Here is a 13,025-nt window from a genome sequence, read left to right on the forward strand (position 1 = left end):
ACAGGTTAATCAACCTGCACAGTCACTCCTTACCAGATCCACGATGCTCTCCCACATACCTCAGAGACAGACTTATTTAACTTAATTGAATTGATGCAACAAGGACACGAGTATAGGGCCTGGAACCCGTCCGAGCCGTCCCGCCTGAGAGCAGGTATCTGCAGAGAAGTAAGGCCTGTAATCCTTAAAGAGGATCAGGTCTGAGGGGGGGGATGAAGGACCCACTGAACGTCTTCAGTAGCCTTCACGCAGCACACGTTCACTGCTGTCAGCCCGACACGGGGAAAATGGGTCCATTTGAATTGTGCTGAGTGGGATGTCTTTGTGAGACACTTTGTGGGAGTTGAATGGGACGTAGACAACGATGGGCTCCGAGAGACAGAGTCATTTCCTCTGTGTTTCCTGAGTATTTCTGACAAGACTGAGATGGGGACGAGTTTGGGTGAGAGACACTGTGAGCGGTGATAGCGAGATTCTGAATGATTCATCTCTTTTAAAACCCCTTTGCGGTCAATAGGACCCACACAGACAGCCATGCCGGTGCTGGAGGTGACCTGCAGCCTCGTCGGCTGGTCCTGTCTCTACCTGTTGCTCTGCCGCACCTTCCCTCAGCGGGGGTCCGAGTGGAGCTGCCGGCTGGTCACTTTGTCCCACGGCATCGTCATAGTGATGCTGACGGCGTACGTCCTCTTTATCGACGGCCCCTGGCCTTTCACACACGCAGGTCAGTGCTGCTCAGATTATGCCTCTTTATATGTAATGTGTTTCTATATGATAAAAATGTACACACAACTTGTGAAAAGATCCAGATTGTAAGCAGTTTATTATTGTCACAAGATCACAAGAAATATCTGTTGTACAAACAACTCGCATAGTAGTTAGCTTTCAAAATTCTTAATCAGTCTGTAAATTTATTTAGAATTTCAGATGCATTATAATCTAAAGAATATGATATAGTCCTATTAACTATAGCAACATGTAGTATTTTGTCTAGGGATTGTTAGTTTGGAAGATTGTTTAATTAAAAAATAAACTTAAGATGAGTCCTTTCAATGAGGAAAAAAAGTTTACAAATATTATGTTGAAAAATGTCCAGATATATGAGGTCAAAGAAGGTCAGAGAAATAGTAAGAACATCGTGAAAAAGGGTCTTATTACATATAAATACGCACATATTACAAGTACCTAATACAAAGAGTGCTTGCCCCCTCAAAAAATATTTGGTCAAAAAGTCTAAAAATATTTGGTAGAAAAAAAATATTTAAAAAATGTCAAAATATATTTAGTTGAAAAATGTCCTGGAAAATGAAAGTAAAAAAATGTTAAGCCGAAAAATGTAAAAAATATTTGTTGGAAAAAAAAAATCTTAAAAAAATGTCAAAATATATTTAGTTGGAAAATGTCAGTAAAAAAATGTTAAGCCAAAAAAAAATATTTGGTAGAAAAAAAATATGAAAAAAAAGTTGAAAAATGTCCTGGAAAATGAAAGTAAAAAAATGTTAAGCCGAAAAAAGTAAAAATATTTGGTAGAAGAAAAAATATGAAAAAAATGTCAAAATATATTTAGTTGAAAAATGTCCTGAAAAATGAAAGGAAAAAATGTTAAGCCGAAAAAAGTTTTAAAATATTTTGGTTGAAAAAAAGTCCCCCCTTCCCGCACCCCTCAGGTACCGAAAACACGGAGCTGCAGACCTTCTCCCTGGCCGTCTGCCTGGGCTACTTCTTCTTCGACCTGGGCTGGTGCGCGCGTCACCACACCGAGGGTCCCGTCATGCTGGCGCACCACGCCGGCTCCATCGCGGGCATCCTGCTGGCTCTGCTCATGGGGGTGTCCGCCTGCGAGACCTGCGGCGTCATCTTCGGCAGCGAGATCACCAACCCGCTGCTGCAGACCCGCTGGTTCCTGCGGCGCCTGGGCCGCTACGACGGCGCGCTGGGCGACGCGGTGGACCTGCTCTTCATCTCGCTCTTCGCCGCCGTGCGCGTCGGCGTCGGCGGGTTCCTGTTCTACTGCGAGCTGACGTCGCCCAGGACCACGCTGGTCATGAAGCTGGGCGGCGTGGCCATGTACGCGCTGGCCTGGGTGTTCATGGTGGACATAGCCCGGTTCGGCTACAGGAAGAGCCGGGCGAAGTACGACAGGTGGCGAGGGGAACACCGGCCGAGGGGAGGGGACCGCCCGCTGAGGGGAGGGGACCGCCCGCTGAGGGGAGGGGACCGCACGCCGGGGGCCACCGACGCGCAGAAGAGCGAGTGAAGTCACTTCGTCAGCACGCACCATAATGCTGCAGGGACCTTCTACCAAACCCATAATGCGCCATTAAAGCAGCTTTTTCCCAACGTCCTTTGTGCTAAGAAACTATGTACTTTCTTTATGCACATGCATACCTATAGAACTAAAACCATTAAATACATATGTTTAGGTACGGGTGGGCACGTGTTTTTCAGAAGGCGCCTTCGATCAACATTCAAAACCCTACTCAGGTTTTATGATGAATAAGATCCCGTTCGATGTGCTTTAAATGTGCTCGCGAAGACACAAATGTTCTCAACAAACTTCTTAATAACAGCAAAGTAATGAAAATATAACATTCTGAACAGATCCAGCCCTTCTTCAGTTTGTGACCTACATGTGCTGTGTGAAAAACAACGACACACAATATATTTAGATATTCATTATTGTACGTTATATACCTTTACATGGAAAACAATCTATTACACAGCATGTTTTGTCTACAAATTCTTTTTAGGATTTTTTAATCTGCTTAGTCATGTTTGGGTGAGAATTTAATCCCTCTCTGAAGGGAATCACAGAGGTTGGATGACTGCACCTCCGGCCCTCAGCGGGACGACGGGCCGCTGTCACAGGCTCAAGATGAAGTTTGGACGGGTGCAGAAAAGACATTTCCCATTTACACGGGACACCCACGGGTCTGCTGGGTGAAAGTCCTGTGTGTGTTGCACCCTTCTACCCCTCAGCAGGCCCGGGGACCTTCTGGTTGGTTATATTGCTCGACAACGGTCCCTCGACTGCTTTGACCGAACGCAAAGACGTCGTCTTTCAACGTTTCTGTGGTTTCAATTGTTATTTCGTGGCGATAAGTATGTGGAATCTATTTATTTTTATTGGAAGGTACATGCTTGAACTTTATTCCGTACATGATCCGTAAGTAAAAGTCTCTGCAAGGAGAACCTTTCCGTTGTCGGTCAAAAAAAAAGTATTATTACCGGCTAGCAAATCAGCCATGAAAGTCATTTTTATGTGTCTGTTTGTGTTTGGACTAAACAAATAATTCATTATTGAACTTTAGAGGTGGTGGGTTGCCCCCCCCCCCCCATCCCCCATAGACTCGTTCCAGTTTTATGCTAATGCTAATGCTAATGCTGCAGAGTTTCAAAACATAATCAGTGTCGTGAGAAGGCAGCTTGGCTTCCACAAAATGAGTAAATCTACTGTCAGCATGTTCATCTACGTGGCTGAATATGTACAGTACACATACAGTACAGCAGAGTCCTGAAGGAGACGATCGACCACCTCGATCCTCAGAATCAGTCCGGTCCCTGATTGTCTCTTAATCTTTGCTGTTCATCCTTCAAACATGCAACTTTCTTCATTTCATATCTCCAGTGTTTTAAGATCATTTATGCAGTTGATTAATATTATGGCAACAAGAAAGGAAAGAGTCTCTTCTCTTTGTAGCGAAACATTCCAGTCAGTGACGATAACTTCTTTCACCGACACGTTCCTGAAGTCTCCATTATCCAGAATTAAATCTTCAAAGATTCCACCGGAGGAAAGTGACCACGCAGCGGCACGAACCTCGAGAGGGACGTCCACCATCACTGAATCGCATCTGAAAAGAATATCACAAACAAAGGTGTCTTTAGATCTGCTGTGAACGGATGCCGGAGATGCTGCAGAGGAGGAATCATCACCGCTGTGGTCATCTGAGTCGGTGGCGGTCTCGCCGTGTGTGTGTCGCAGCTCGTTGTACTTCATCTCCACTTCCTGGAATCAGAGGGAATCTAATCAACGCATTTCTGACGCTTTGGGTCTCAATCAAAGACCAAGACAAGGAGCCGCGTGGTACCTTCAGGTACTGCAGGTCGGCCTGCAGGAGGCGCAGGTGGGTCCTGAGCTGCCTGCTGAGGTTGGGGCCTCCGGCGCCCCCCGCCTGCGAGGAGAAGGACAGCAGCCTTCTCATGTCGATGCCGACGTCGCCGCCGACCCCGCCGTCGTCATCGGTGCTGCTCTCGGAGCCCCCCCCAAAGTCCAGAACCACAAAGCCTCCTGGGGTGGAGAACAGAGCGAGTGGAAATGCATGTTGCACACACACACACACACCATTCTCCCAAACCCTGACTATATGTTTGTTAGCTTAGCTTAGCACAAAGAATTAGGTTTGTTTAATGACTTGTTGCATGGTACGTGAGTTATTCTGCACGACATGTTCAGGGTAAAATGTGTCAGGGGCAAATAAACGCCCCGAAAACCGCTTTGGGCCCAGAGGACCCGGCGCCAATGTTCTGCATAGTATTCTATTCCCATGTCATTGACGAAGGGGCCTCACCGTTGTGTTCAGGCGTCTGAGGCAGCTCTGCGAGTCCTGCCGGGGGCCGAGGGTCTTCTCGATGTGAACTCGTGGACGCTCGTCCCTGAGGAGGCCTCTCGGGGACCACGGCCTCGTGGACCCCCTCTGTCTCCTCCTCCGCCTCCGTGCTGATGTGGCTGAAAAGAGCCTGCTTCAGCATCGCCACTGGGACACAGAGCGGGGACATCGTCTCAGAGCTCTCTCGGGGAGGTAAGTTGTTATTTGGGTGGACTGGTCCTTTAATAAGCTGTAACTCACGCGTCCTGAGAGCCTCTTCGCCTTTAGAGGAGAGCGTTCCCGATGCGCCGCGCTCGAGGTTTTCAGCGGCGACGCCCGGAGGCGGCGCTTCCTGCAGGAAGGGCAGTGCGTCCGCCAGCTGCCCGTCCAGGAAGGCTTCCAGCTCCGTTTCATCCACCTCTTCTTCTTCTTCTTCTACTTCTTCTTCTTCTTCTTCCTCCGTCGCCGCCTCCTCCTCCACTTCCTCCTCAGCATCCTCCCGTCTGTCTGCTGCGACTAGCTCCTCTTCCTCATCCTCGTCCTCGGATTTCATGCCGTCGAACGGGTTGACACCCGGCGGCGCTTGAATGTCCGGAGAACAGGCGGCATCTTCATGTGGAACGCATTGGGGTTTGCATTCATAGGGTGACGGAAGTTAAAAGAAATACATTTACATGGTCTATTAATACGTTATATTACTTACATTTAATGATGTAAAATATATTATAATGTGACAGAGATAAAGTTAGTTTGTGTTGAATCTTTCATTAAACTTAATATGTACATTTACTGTACAACTAGCGCTTCATAAATTATTATTATATTATTAAAGAATATCAAAATCTGGCAACATTTTTCTGACATTTTTTGATCAATTACTCAGATTGAATAGTTGCTTGCAATAAAGAAGTGAATTGAGCGACTGGTACCTGAGGAATGGAGGCTTTCACTTGATGTGTCGTTGGGATCTTTGCTCGCTTTGGGCATCCCGCGTTTGATCATTTCAAAGGCGTCGCGCTCAGCTCTGAAACGCAATCGCATCACTTTACCTTTAAAAAAACATCTTTTTGAAAACAGTCAAAGCCCCAAAATGTCAATGAGCAAATCGCGGCGGCTGGCGGACTCACTGCGACCGAGCCGGAGGCGTGACGTCTCTGTGGCCAGACTGGGCCTTCATGGCGTCGGCGCCTTGCGTGATCAGGCGCTGCCACCTGGAGGGGCAGAAGGGCGACACAGCGGGGTGAGACTTGGGGGAAGCGGGGTGAGACTCGGGGGGGGGGGAGGTCAGACTCGGGGGTGAAGCAGGGTGAGACTTGGGGGGGGAAGCGGGGTGAGACTTGGGGGTGAAGCGGGGTGAGACTCGGGAGGAAGGCGGGGTTAGACTCGGGGGGAAGCGGGGTGAAGCGGGGTCAGACTCAGGGGGAAGGCGGGTGAGACTCGGGGGGAAGGCGGGTGAGACTCGGGGGGAAGGCGGGTGAGACTCGGGGGGAAGCGGGGTGAGACTCAGGGGGAAGGCGGGTGAGACTCGGGGGGAAGCGGGGTGAGACTCGGGGGGAAGGCGGGTGAGACTCGGGGGGAAGCGGGGTGAGACTCAGGGGGAAGGCGGGTGAGACTCGGGGAGTGAAGCGGGGTCAGACTCGGGGGGGAAGCGGGGTCAGACTCGGGGGGAAGCGGGGTGAGACTCGGGGGGAAGCGGGGTGAGACTCGGGGGGGAAGCGGGGTCAGACTCGGGGGGAAGCGGGGTCAGACTCGGGGGAAGCGGGGTGAGACTCGGGGGGGAAGCGGGGTCAGACTCGGGGGGAAGCGGGGTCAGACTCGGGGGAAGCGGGGTGAGACTCGGGGGAAGCGGGGTGAGACTCGGGGGGGAAGCGGGGTGAGACTCGGGGGGAAGTGAGGCGACTTGGAGTCTGAGTTTATTTTGGCGGCGCAGGACTTACGCTCTCTGATCGGACACCGTCTGAGCCATCAGCTCGTAGATCTGAGCCCCGTTGTCCGACATGGACAGCACGAAGAAAGACTTGTTGTCTGCAGAGGACGCAGGAGACAAACAGGGGTCACGGGACAGTGGACACACGAGTTACTAATTACACGGGTTGCTTCGTTTTTCCGGCTCCTACCGGTCGCGACGGGTCGGACCAGCACCGTGTTGAGCTTGATGACGGGGCTGAAGATGTGTTTGGTGTCGGCGGAGACGGCCGGATTCTTCCCGTGAAACTTGAGGACCAGGCGCTCGTCCTGCTTCTGCAGCAAGACCAGGATGTCCTCCAGGAGGATGGTGTACAGCTCTGAAGAAGAAGAGCGTGGTGCACATTAAATCTGCACATTAAATAAGATGTCATCGTCACATACGGGCGCGTGTGGTAAGTACCAATGGTCTTTTCCTTGTTGACCTTCCAGGACAGAGGTCCCTCATGCACCATCTTCCTCTTGGTCAGGTCCAGGTTCTGCAGGACAAGAATCAAACTCTGGCTAAACAGACACGGACCCGGCGGACGGCTCCTTCGTGAGAAGGTACCGTGGTGTCTCTCACCCTCAGCTCCAGGATCATGGGATTCTCACTCTGCTTGAGCGACGAGAGGTCTAACCTCTTCTGATACTCCTCCAGCCTCTGAGGAGAAACAACTCATGAAACATGAAAGGCGCCTCTTTTCGTCGCCACGTGGCGTAACGTAGGGAAGCGCCCGAGGGGGCCGCGTGGTACGAAAGGTGGTTCTGAATGAGCGAACCAGTGAATGAAAAAGGGTGGTCGAACCTGTTTGTTCTCGGCCTCTTTGACCGCCTGGTTCACGTGGTTGAGGATCTTTTTGCAGCATTCGGCAGCCCTCTTCACCTTTTGCCGCTCTTCTCCGTCTCCTGCGCGCAGGTGCACAAACACGAGCGGCCCCGCTTAGCGAGGAACCACAAACCTCCCGGAGCGACGCCGCCGGCTACGAGCCACGAGTTCTCCTACCGGTGTACTTGGCGATGTTGTCCAGCAGCAGCGGGTACTTGGTGACTCTCTGCATTTCCACAGGAATAATGTCTTTGAGCTGCAGCCTGCGACACAGACGGTTGCTCTCAGCCTCCTGACAGGAAGACAACAAGAAGGAATCTTTAAAGTAGAACAAAAACGCTGTTTGCACAGCTGGAGTCTGTGAGCTGATGTGATTCGTGTTGAATGGACGAAGGGAGAATATCCAGGTCGAAAGACTGATATCACTTAAGAGGGCGACTTCTTTTTTGATCCCATTTGTAGCAGTTTGATAAAAAGTGAGAATACGGTTGAAACCCCCAGAAACGTATTTTGCCAGTTTATTATTTTTGTATTGTGTTTGTATCTGGTGTCAATAGCTGTATGATTTTGATTTATACATCTAATCTAATCTAGAGATTAAAATATGTGGATTCACCTGCACGAATGAGGTGAAGCGCTGGTCCTTCTTCTGCCGGCTCTTGATGAGCTCCAGAGCGGACGGCTGGTTGCTACAGAAAGTTCCCACCGCCCGTTTTATTTTCTCCTCTTCCTCCCCGCTGAACTGGAATAAGACACACACACACACACACAGAGAATATTCAAAGAACAAATGCAATCCGGACCGGATAATCAGCGTGGTGCGGTTGTTGCTCGTACCCACGACAGCAGGTCATCGCCGATCTGACCGATCACCGACGTCTCGCTCCGCTTCCGGATCGCCGTCATTTGTTCCGTCACAGAAACTGCAGAAAAAAAAGTGGTAAAAGCGTTAAGACATGAACATTCTTCTTCATAATTCGGACGATTTCTCTTTGTGTTTTCCTCCATTGTGTTTCGACGTGTTTCATATTCTCTTCTCTACTCAAATCGACCACAACGACAGCCGATCAACCGGCTTTTAAGTTAAGGGGCCTTTTGATTGGTTGGGCAGATGTTTTCTCATAAGTGGTATTATCTCTTCATCCAGCAATCATCCACATCTGTTTCCCTGCATATCCAGGATATCCAGACGCCGACTGCATAGGAACTCTTTTTTATTTAATATTACATTTCTTTAAAAGATGAAAACAGAAATGTTAACACTGCTGAATAGCACAGATTTTTCCGACACTGTAAAAAATTACATTAACGTTGAAGTTAAGGAGAAAAAATTGAATGGAAAAAAACTCTTCTTTACATTTACAAAGGTTGCGAACACATATTTTGTGAATCTGGGACGTTACCGTGCAGCTGAATGATTTCCTCCAGGTTCCTGAAGATGTGCTTGATGTCCTCTGGAGGGAGGACGCCGTCTCTGGTCAACCGCTGGCAGAAGACGCCGTCCAACACCTTCAGCATCCTCAGGTGCGCCCGCTCCGTGTAGAAGAGCTCTGAGGTGGAACGCACGCTTAACACGCGGCTGGGGACTCGGTGTCCTATCATTTTATGTCCCGCCCCTGTCGGCGACTCACCGTTGATGACTTCCTGCCGCTTGATCTCCTGCAGCGTCAAGCTCGCCAGGACGCCTCGGCTGACCAGACTCTGCCAGGTCAGAGGGTTTTCCTCCCGCTCCGTCTCCCCCGAAGCCTGGTCGTCCTCGCTCTGCAGCTCGGCCGGGCTCACCGAGCTCTGCAGCTCCATCCTGAGGACAGAGAGGGGCCTCTTTACTGGTCTTTATCCATCGCTATTATATAATCATTACGTAGAAAAACGTAACTTAATATTTTTTATACGACCAGTTGATGCAAATAAGGCGACACTTTGTGAAATATGTGCAAACCTTCATGTGGTTCATCCACTGGATGAAGACAGGTTTCAGTCAAAGGTTTTTGCAAAAATAATTTTGGTTCTGACATACATACATTTCCTGCATGTTTTAGAGATAAAACATAAATAAGTATAAATGGGTCTCTGAATGTGGTGTGAACAAAGCGTCAGTGGAACCTGCAGAACCCAGAGAGGAATGAAGGTGTAACGTTTGGAGGAGCTCCTGAAGGAGACTTCAGAGATCAGTGACACAGTCACATGACCGACATGTTGAAGACACCGCTGGTGTCTTAATAGATTGAATTTTTAAGGTTTAAACATGCAAACCAGGTCATTATCTAGCAGTGCTTTTTGGTGAATTCAGGAGAAATCTGGTGAAGTAAATCTTTTCTCTGGTCAGAGATGACGGGGAAGCAAAATGACCCTGAATCTCAGAATTGAAAGCCAGCATGAAAAAAACATAACAAGTCTAAATCCCGTGAACACCTGAAGGCCTCCTGGTCCTCCTCCTGCAAGTGCTCCAGGTTGGAGGGGCTGAAGTCGAACTGGGTGCCGGTGGGACTGGAGACGGGCTCCTGGGGGTCTCCGGCCTGCGGACCCTCGCCCACTCTGGGCTGGACGCAGAACGGAGACACGTCTGGGAAGAGGACGCAGAGTAAATTCAGACCGACCCTGTCCTCTGAATCCCTGCATGAGCAGAGGAAGAGCAGCAGGTGTTCCTCACTGGAGTCCGAGTCCGGTCCGCTGGTGTCTGAGGCCTGACCGGAGGCGGAGCTCAGCGGCGTGGAGGAGCCGCTGCCGGCGGCCAGAGGCGGCGCGGCGGCGTCCGATCCCGAGGTGCCGGGCGGAGCCCCGCGGGGCCGAGCCGAGCCGGAGGAGTCGGGCTGCTCGGGGATGCCGGCGGTCGGGTGGGGAAGCTGCTTCGGGGAGCGCTGCTTGTTCAGCTCCACGGCCTTACCGACTGCACGCACGCACACAATGAAACATCACACTCACACTAGCAAACGTCTGCCAATCTCCGCCAACAACTCCAACTTCACCTGAAGTGGAGTCCACTCGGCTGAGACGCCGGGGGGGGCCCAGGATGTTGGAGAACAGAGGCTTCTTCACCTTCTCCTCGCCCTCTTTCTCGGGCTTGATGCTCTTCTGCCGGTTCAAAATGGCGGTAGGTATGTTGAAGCGGCCAGCGGGGAGCGCTCACAGTAAAACCATGTTAAATAAGGGAACCGACCATAATCTTGGGCAGGAAGTTGATGCGCGCCCGCTTGTGTTCGAGGCCTCGAGGCTCCTTCACCTTCACCCCGAGGTGCTTCATGTAGGTGAGGATCACATGCTGCATGGTTTGGCTGCGACGTGACAGCGAAGAAGAAAGAGATACGAGTCCGTCATACATTAATACCTCAACCGAAAATGAATTCATCACACAATTATATTTAAAAAACGCCATGCAGATGTTTGAAGCTGATGACATCACAAAAAAACCTCCCCGGTCTTACCACTTGTCCTCTTCTGTGGGATACGAGGAGAACCTGCAACGAGCAGCTCAGGGTCAGCGCACAATGACACAAGGAGTCGACTGTGCTGTGTGTGTGTGTGTGTGTGTGTGTGTGTGTGTGCGCGCTCTCTCACAGGATGTCGTCGATCTTGGAGAGGATGTGTTCTGCACAGGAGCATTCCCTCTCCAGGGCCTGCTGGTCCTTTCCTCCCTCCGGGCCCAGCTTGGACAGCTGGTCCTCGGCCAGCGTCAGACCCATGCTGCGCTTCTGCCTGCTCGCACAACCACACACCAACACGCGTCACCTTCACGCGCCTGACCCCCCTCCCTCCGCTCCTCCGGCGCAGTTGAGCGACGAGTCACCTGAAGTCCTCCAGGTTCTTGAGCAGCTCTGGGATCAGCGTGTCCTGCACCGTCTGGATGTGCTGCCTGCAGAGCTCCTCCGGGATTAACTCCGGCCGCCGCTTCTCTGTGCAGACGCCAAGACGCGTCAGAGCGCGGACAAAGTCGGACCAAATAGGTCCTGGAGCTAATTAAGAAAGCAGCCACGCTCGGCTCAAAGTTCGATGGCCTCACCTAATTCGGCGGCAACGGCCTCCGGCACCGGTACTTTAAGATTCTGCAAAGGACAACGGGCAAAGTACGCGAAAGAGTCAACGAGGCGGAAACGTGGTCCGAGAGGAACAAACACACACACACACGAGCCGGAGGAGAAACTCACAGCCGCTCGGTCCACGAAGAGCGAGTGGAACTCGGCGAAGAAGCGGCGGCTCTCTCTGGAGCTGGTCTGCTTGTGCACGTCGGCGTAGAGATAACACAGCTGAAGGACAGGAACCACCAGTGAGCATTACCACCGCCGCAGCCTGTGCCTTGTGTCTGTGCGTTGTGCGAGTACCAGGGGCGCCGGGTCAAACTGAGAGACCACGTGATGGAGGAAGACGGCGAGGTGAGCCGGACGAGACTTGAGCGAGTCGATGCTCTGGAAACAGCTGCAGGGTCCATCGATCTGACGCGGAGAGAAACGGGGATCGATGCCGCTGCTCGAGAGGAAGAGAATCCACTTACGACTCATTTCAGATACCTGTTCCTGCTGAGAGTCAAAGTAGTCATCTTCTGCTCCGATGATCTGGGGGTTGAGGAGGTATGGAGGGCTACCCACAATGCACTGGGCACCAGAGTCCTGAGGGATATATGTATATATGGTCCATATAGGCACTGATGGAGAAAGTGGTGTAGATCTATCTGATAAATTAGTTTCACACTAACAGAAAGTATATATTCAGCTTTGTACTGAATATATAAAATAAAATATGTAGTAATTTAAAAAACTCTCCAACAAAGCAGTAAAAAACAGAGTAATCAGTTATTTTTAGTCTTATTATTTCCCACCATTATTCCAATTCCATTATTTCCTTATTATTTCCAAGAGCTCATCTCTGGTAAACACACTTACACGTGGGCTTTTTGGGACACTATCTGTTTCTCAGGTCTGTTAAATGGGTCAAAGTGTGAGCGTCGATGGCCTCACCACGACGGTGTGTCTGTGTGCACGTGTGTGAGTGTGTTACAGTGTCAGCGGGGTCCTCGGCGTCCGGCGAGGGGCAGAGGTGGGGGCCGTCCCGCCGGCTGACGTCCGGGCTTTGACAGGGCGTCTCTCTTTTAGCCTCCGTGGGGGGGCTGCTTTGCATCTAACACACACACACACACACACACACACACACACAGCGCAACACCACACTTAAGCCAAATTGATTGTTTAGTCTGGTGCTGAATGCTGGGAAATCCCCAGAGGTCGAAAGTCGGACCATTTCTTCTCTATTTAGAGACGTTCTGATGAAAAAGGGGGAAGTCATTAAGCAGAATCCGTCCTTCCAAAGAAGCTTCCTGTTGGAACTTTTGATCACATTATTAATAACAGCGGCTCGTGTGGTCTCATGATTAATGACTCCTGGTCGATGTGGTTCATCTGCCTTTGTACCCACAGCGTTATTGGTGCTGGGGGGCCCGGCGGGGCTCCTGTGGCCCTGTGAGGTCGGGGTCTGTTCCCTCGCGGGGGGGCCGACGTCCCCGTCCTCAGCGTCACTGTTCCTGCTCCCCGAGGCTCTGCACTGGAACGCAACAACAAGAAGGACTTTAGTACCAGCGCCAGGTACTTCTACTGATAATACTACATTGTTTATTATTATTTAATACTCCAAAATGACCATAAAGCAGGTCGACAGGACGTTTACTTTGACTTATC

The 13,025-nt window shown here is 50.8% G+C and overlaps 2 protein-coding genes across 8 annotated transcripts in view; one reads left to right on the forward strand and one right to left on the reverse strand.

Annotated features, from left to right (window-relative positions):
• On the forward strand, window positions 1-3,694 carry tlcd5b (TLC domain containing 5b). Its single transcript, XM_040180190.2, has 3 exons — window positions 1-442; window positions 518-724; window positions 1,668-3,694. Exons 1-3 carry the CDS (start codon window positions 427-429, stop codon window positions 2,255-2,257), a joined length of 813 nt encoding a protein of 270 aa, XP_040036124.2. The 5' UTR covers window positions 1-426; the 3' UTR covers window positions 2,258-3,694.
• Window positions 2,661-13,025, reverse strand: part of arhgef12b (Rho guanine nucleotide exchange factor (GEF) 12b) — a 19,367-nt gene continuing 9,002 nt past the window's right edge. For 4 of the 7 annotated variants that reach the window (XM_078106964.1, XM_078106963.1, XM_078106966.1 and 1 more), the window contains exons 9-38: window positions 12,766-12,891; window positions 12,352-12,471; window positions 11,865-11,963; window positions 11,679-11,789; window positions 11,505-11,603; window positions 11,360-11,402; window positions 11,147-11,252; window positions 10,918-11,055; window positions 10,785-10,817; window positions 10,520-10,634; window positions 10,329-10,434; window positions 10,013-10,249; window positions 9,775-9,925; window positions 8,994-9,163; window positions 8,766-8,912; window positions 8,200-8,285; window positions 7,979-8,104; window positions 7,540-7,654; window positions 7,342-7,442; window positions 7,120-7,197; window positions 6,958-7,033; window positions 6,707-6,874; window positions 6,527-6,614; window positions 5,717-5,800; window positions 5,519-5,613; window positions 4,851-5,198; window positions 4,572-4,757; window positions 4,092-4,291; window positions 3,937-4,009; window positions 2,661-3,854 (exon numbers count right to left, since the gene is read on the reverse strand). In XM_078106964.1, coding sequence (XP_077963090.1) covers window positions 3,841-3,854; window positions 3,937-4,009; window positions 4,092-4,291; window positions 4,572-4,757; window positions 4,851-5,198; window positions 5,519-5,613; window positions 5,717-5,800; window positions 6,527-6,614; window positions 6,707-6,874; window positions 6,958-7,033; window positions 7,120-7,197; window positions 7,342-7,442; window positions 7,540-7,654; window positions 7,979-8,104; window positions 8,200-8,285; window positions 8,766-8,912; window positions 8,994-9,163; window positions 9,775-9,925; window positions 10,013-10,249; window positions 10,329-10,434; window positions 10,520-10,634; window positions 10,785-10,817; window positions 10,918-11,055; window positions 11,147-11,252; window positions 11,360-11,402; window positions 11,505-11,603; window positions 11,679-11,789; window positions 11,865-11,963; window positions 12,352-12,471; window positions 12,766-12,891 — 3,639 coding nt within the window. In that variant the 3' untranslated portion in view covers window positions 2,661-3,840. Of the gene's footprint in view, window positions 3,855-3,936; window positions 4,010-4,091; window positions 4,292-4,571; window positions 4,758-4,850; window positions 5,199-5,518; window positions 5,614-5,716; window positions 5,801-6,526; window positions 6,615-6,706; window positions 6,875-6,957; window positions 7,034-7,119; window positions 7,198-7,341; window positions 7,443-7,539; window positions 7,655-7,978; window positions 8,105-8,199; window positions 8,286-8,765; window positions 8,913-8,993; window positions 9,164-9,774; window positions 9,926-10,012; window positions 10,250-10,328; window positions 10,435-10,519; window positions 10,635-10,784; window positions 10,818-10,917; window positions 11,056-11,146; window positions 11,253-11,359; window positions 11,403-11,504; window positions 11,604-11,678; window positions 11,964-12,351; window positions 12,472-12,765; window positions 12,892-13,025 lie in introns of all 7 variants that reach the window. The other 3 variants (XM_078106961.1, XM_078106960.1, XM_078106962.1) reach the window with 1 other exon arrangement.

This window comes from Gasterosteus aculeatus, chromosome 7, assembly GCF_964276395.1.
Source record: "Gasterosteus aculeatus chromosome 7, fGasAcu3.hap1.1, whole genome shotgun sequence".
In the NCBI taxonomy this organism is placed as follows: Eukaryota; Metazoa; Chordata; class Actinopteri; order Perciformes; family Gasterosteidae; genus Gasterosteus; species Gasterosteus aculeatus.

Bases quoted from the DNA above. Each gene is read 5' to 3' on its own strand.
- tlcd5b (XM_040180190.2), top strand. The intron at 725-1,667 runs GTCAGTGCTGCT...CGCACCCCTCAG, and splicing joins CTGGCCTTTCACACACGCAG to GTACCGAAAACACGGAGCTG.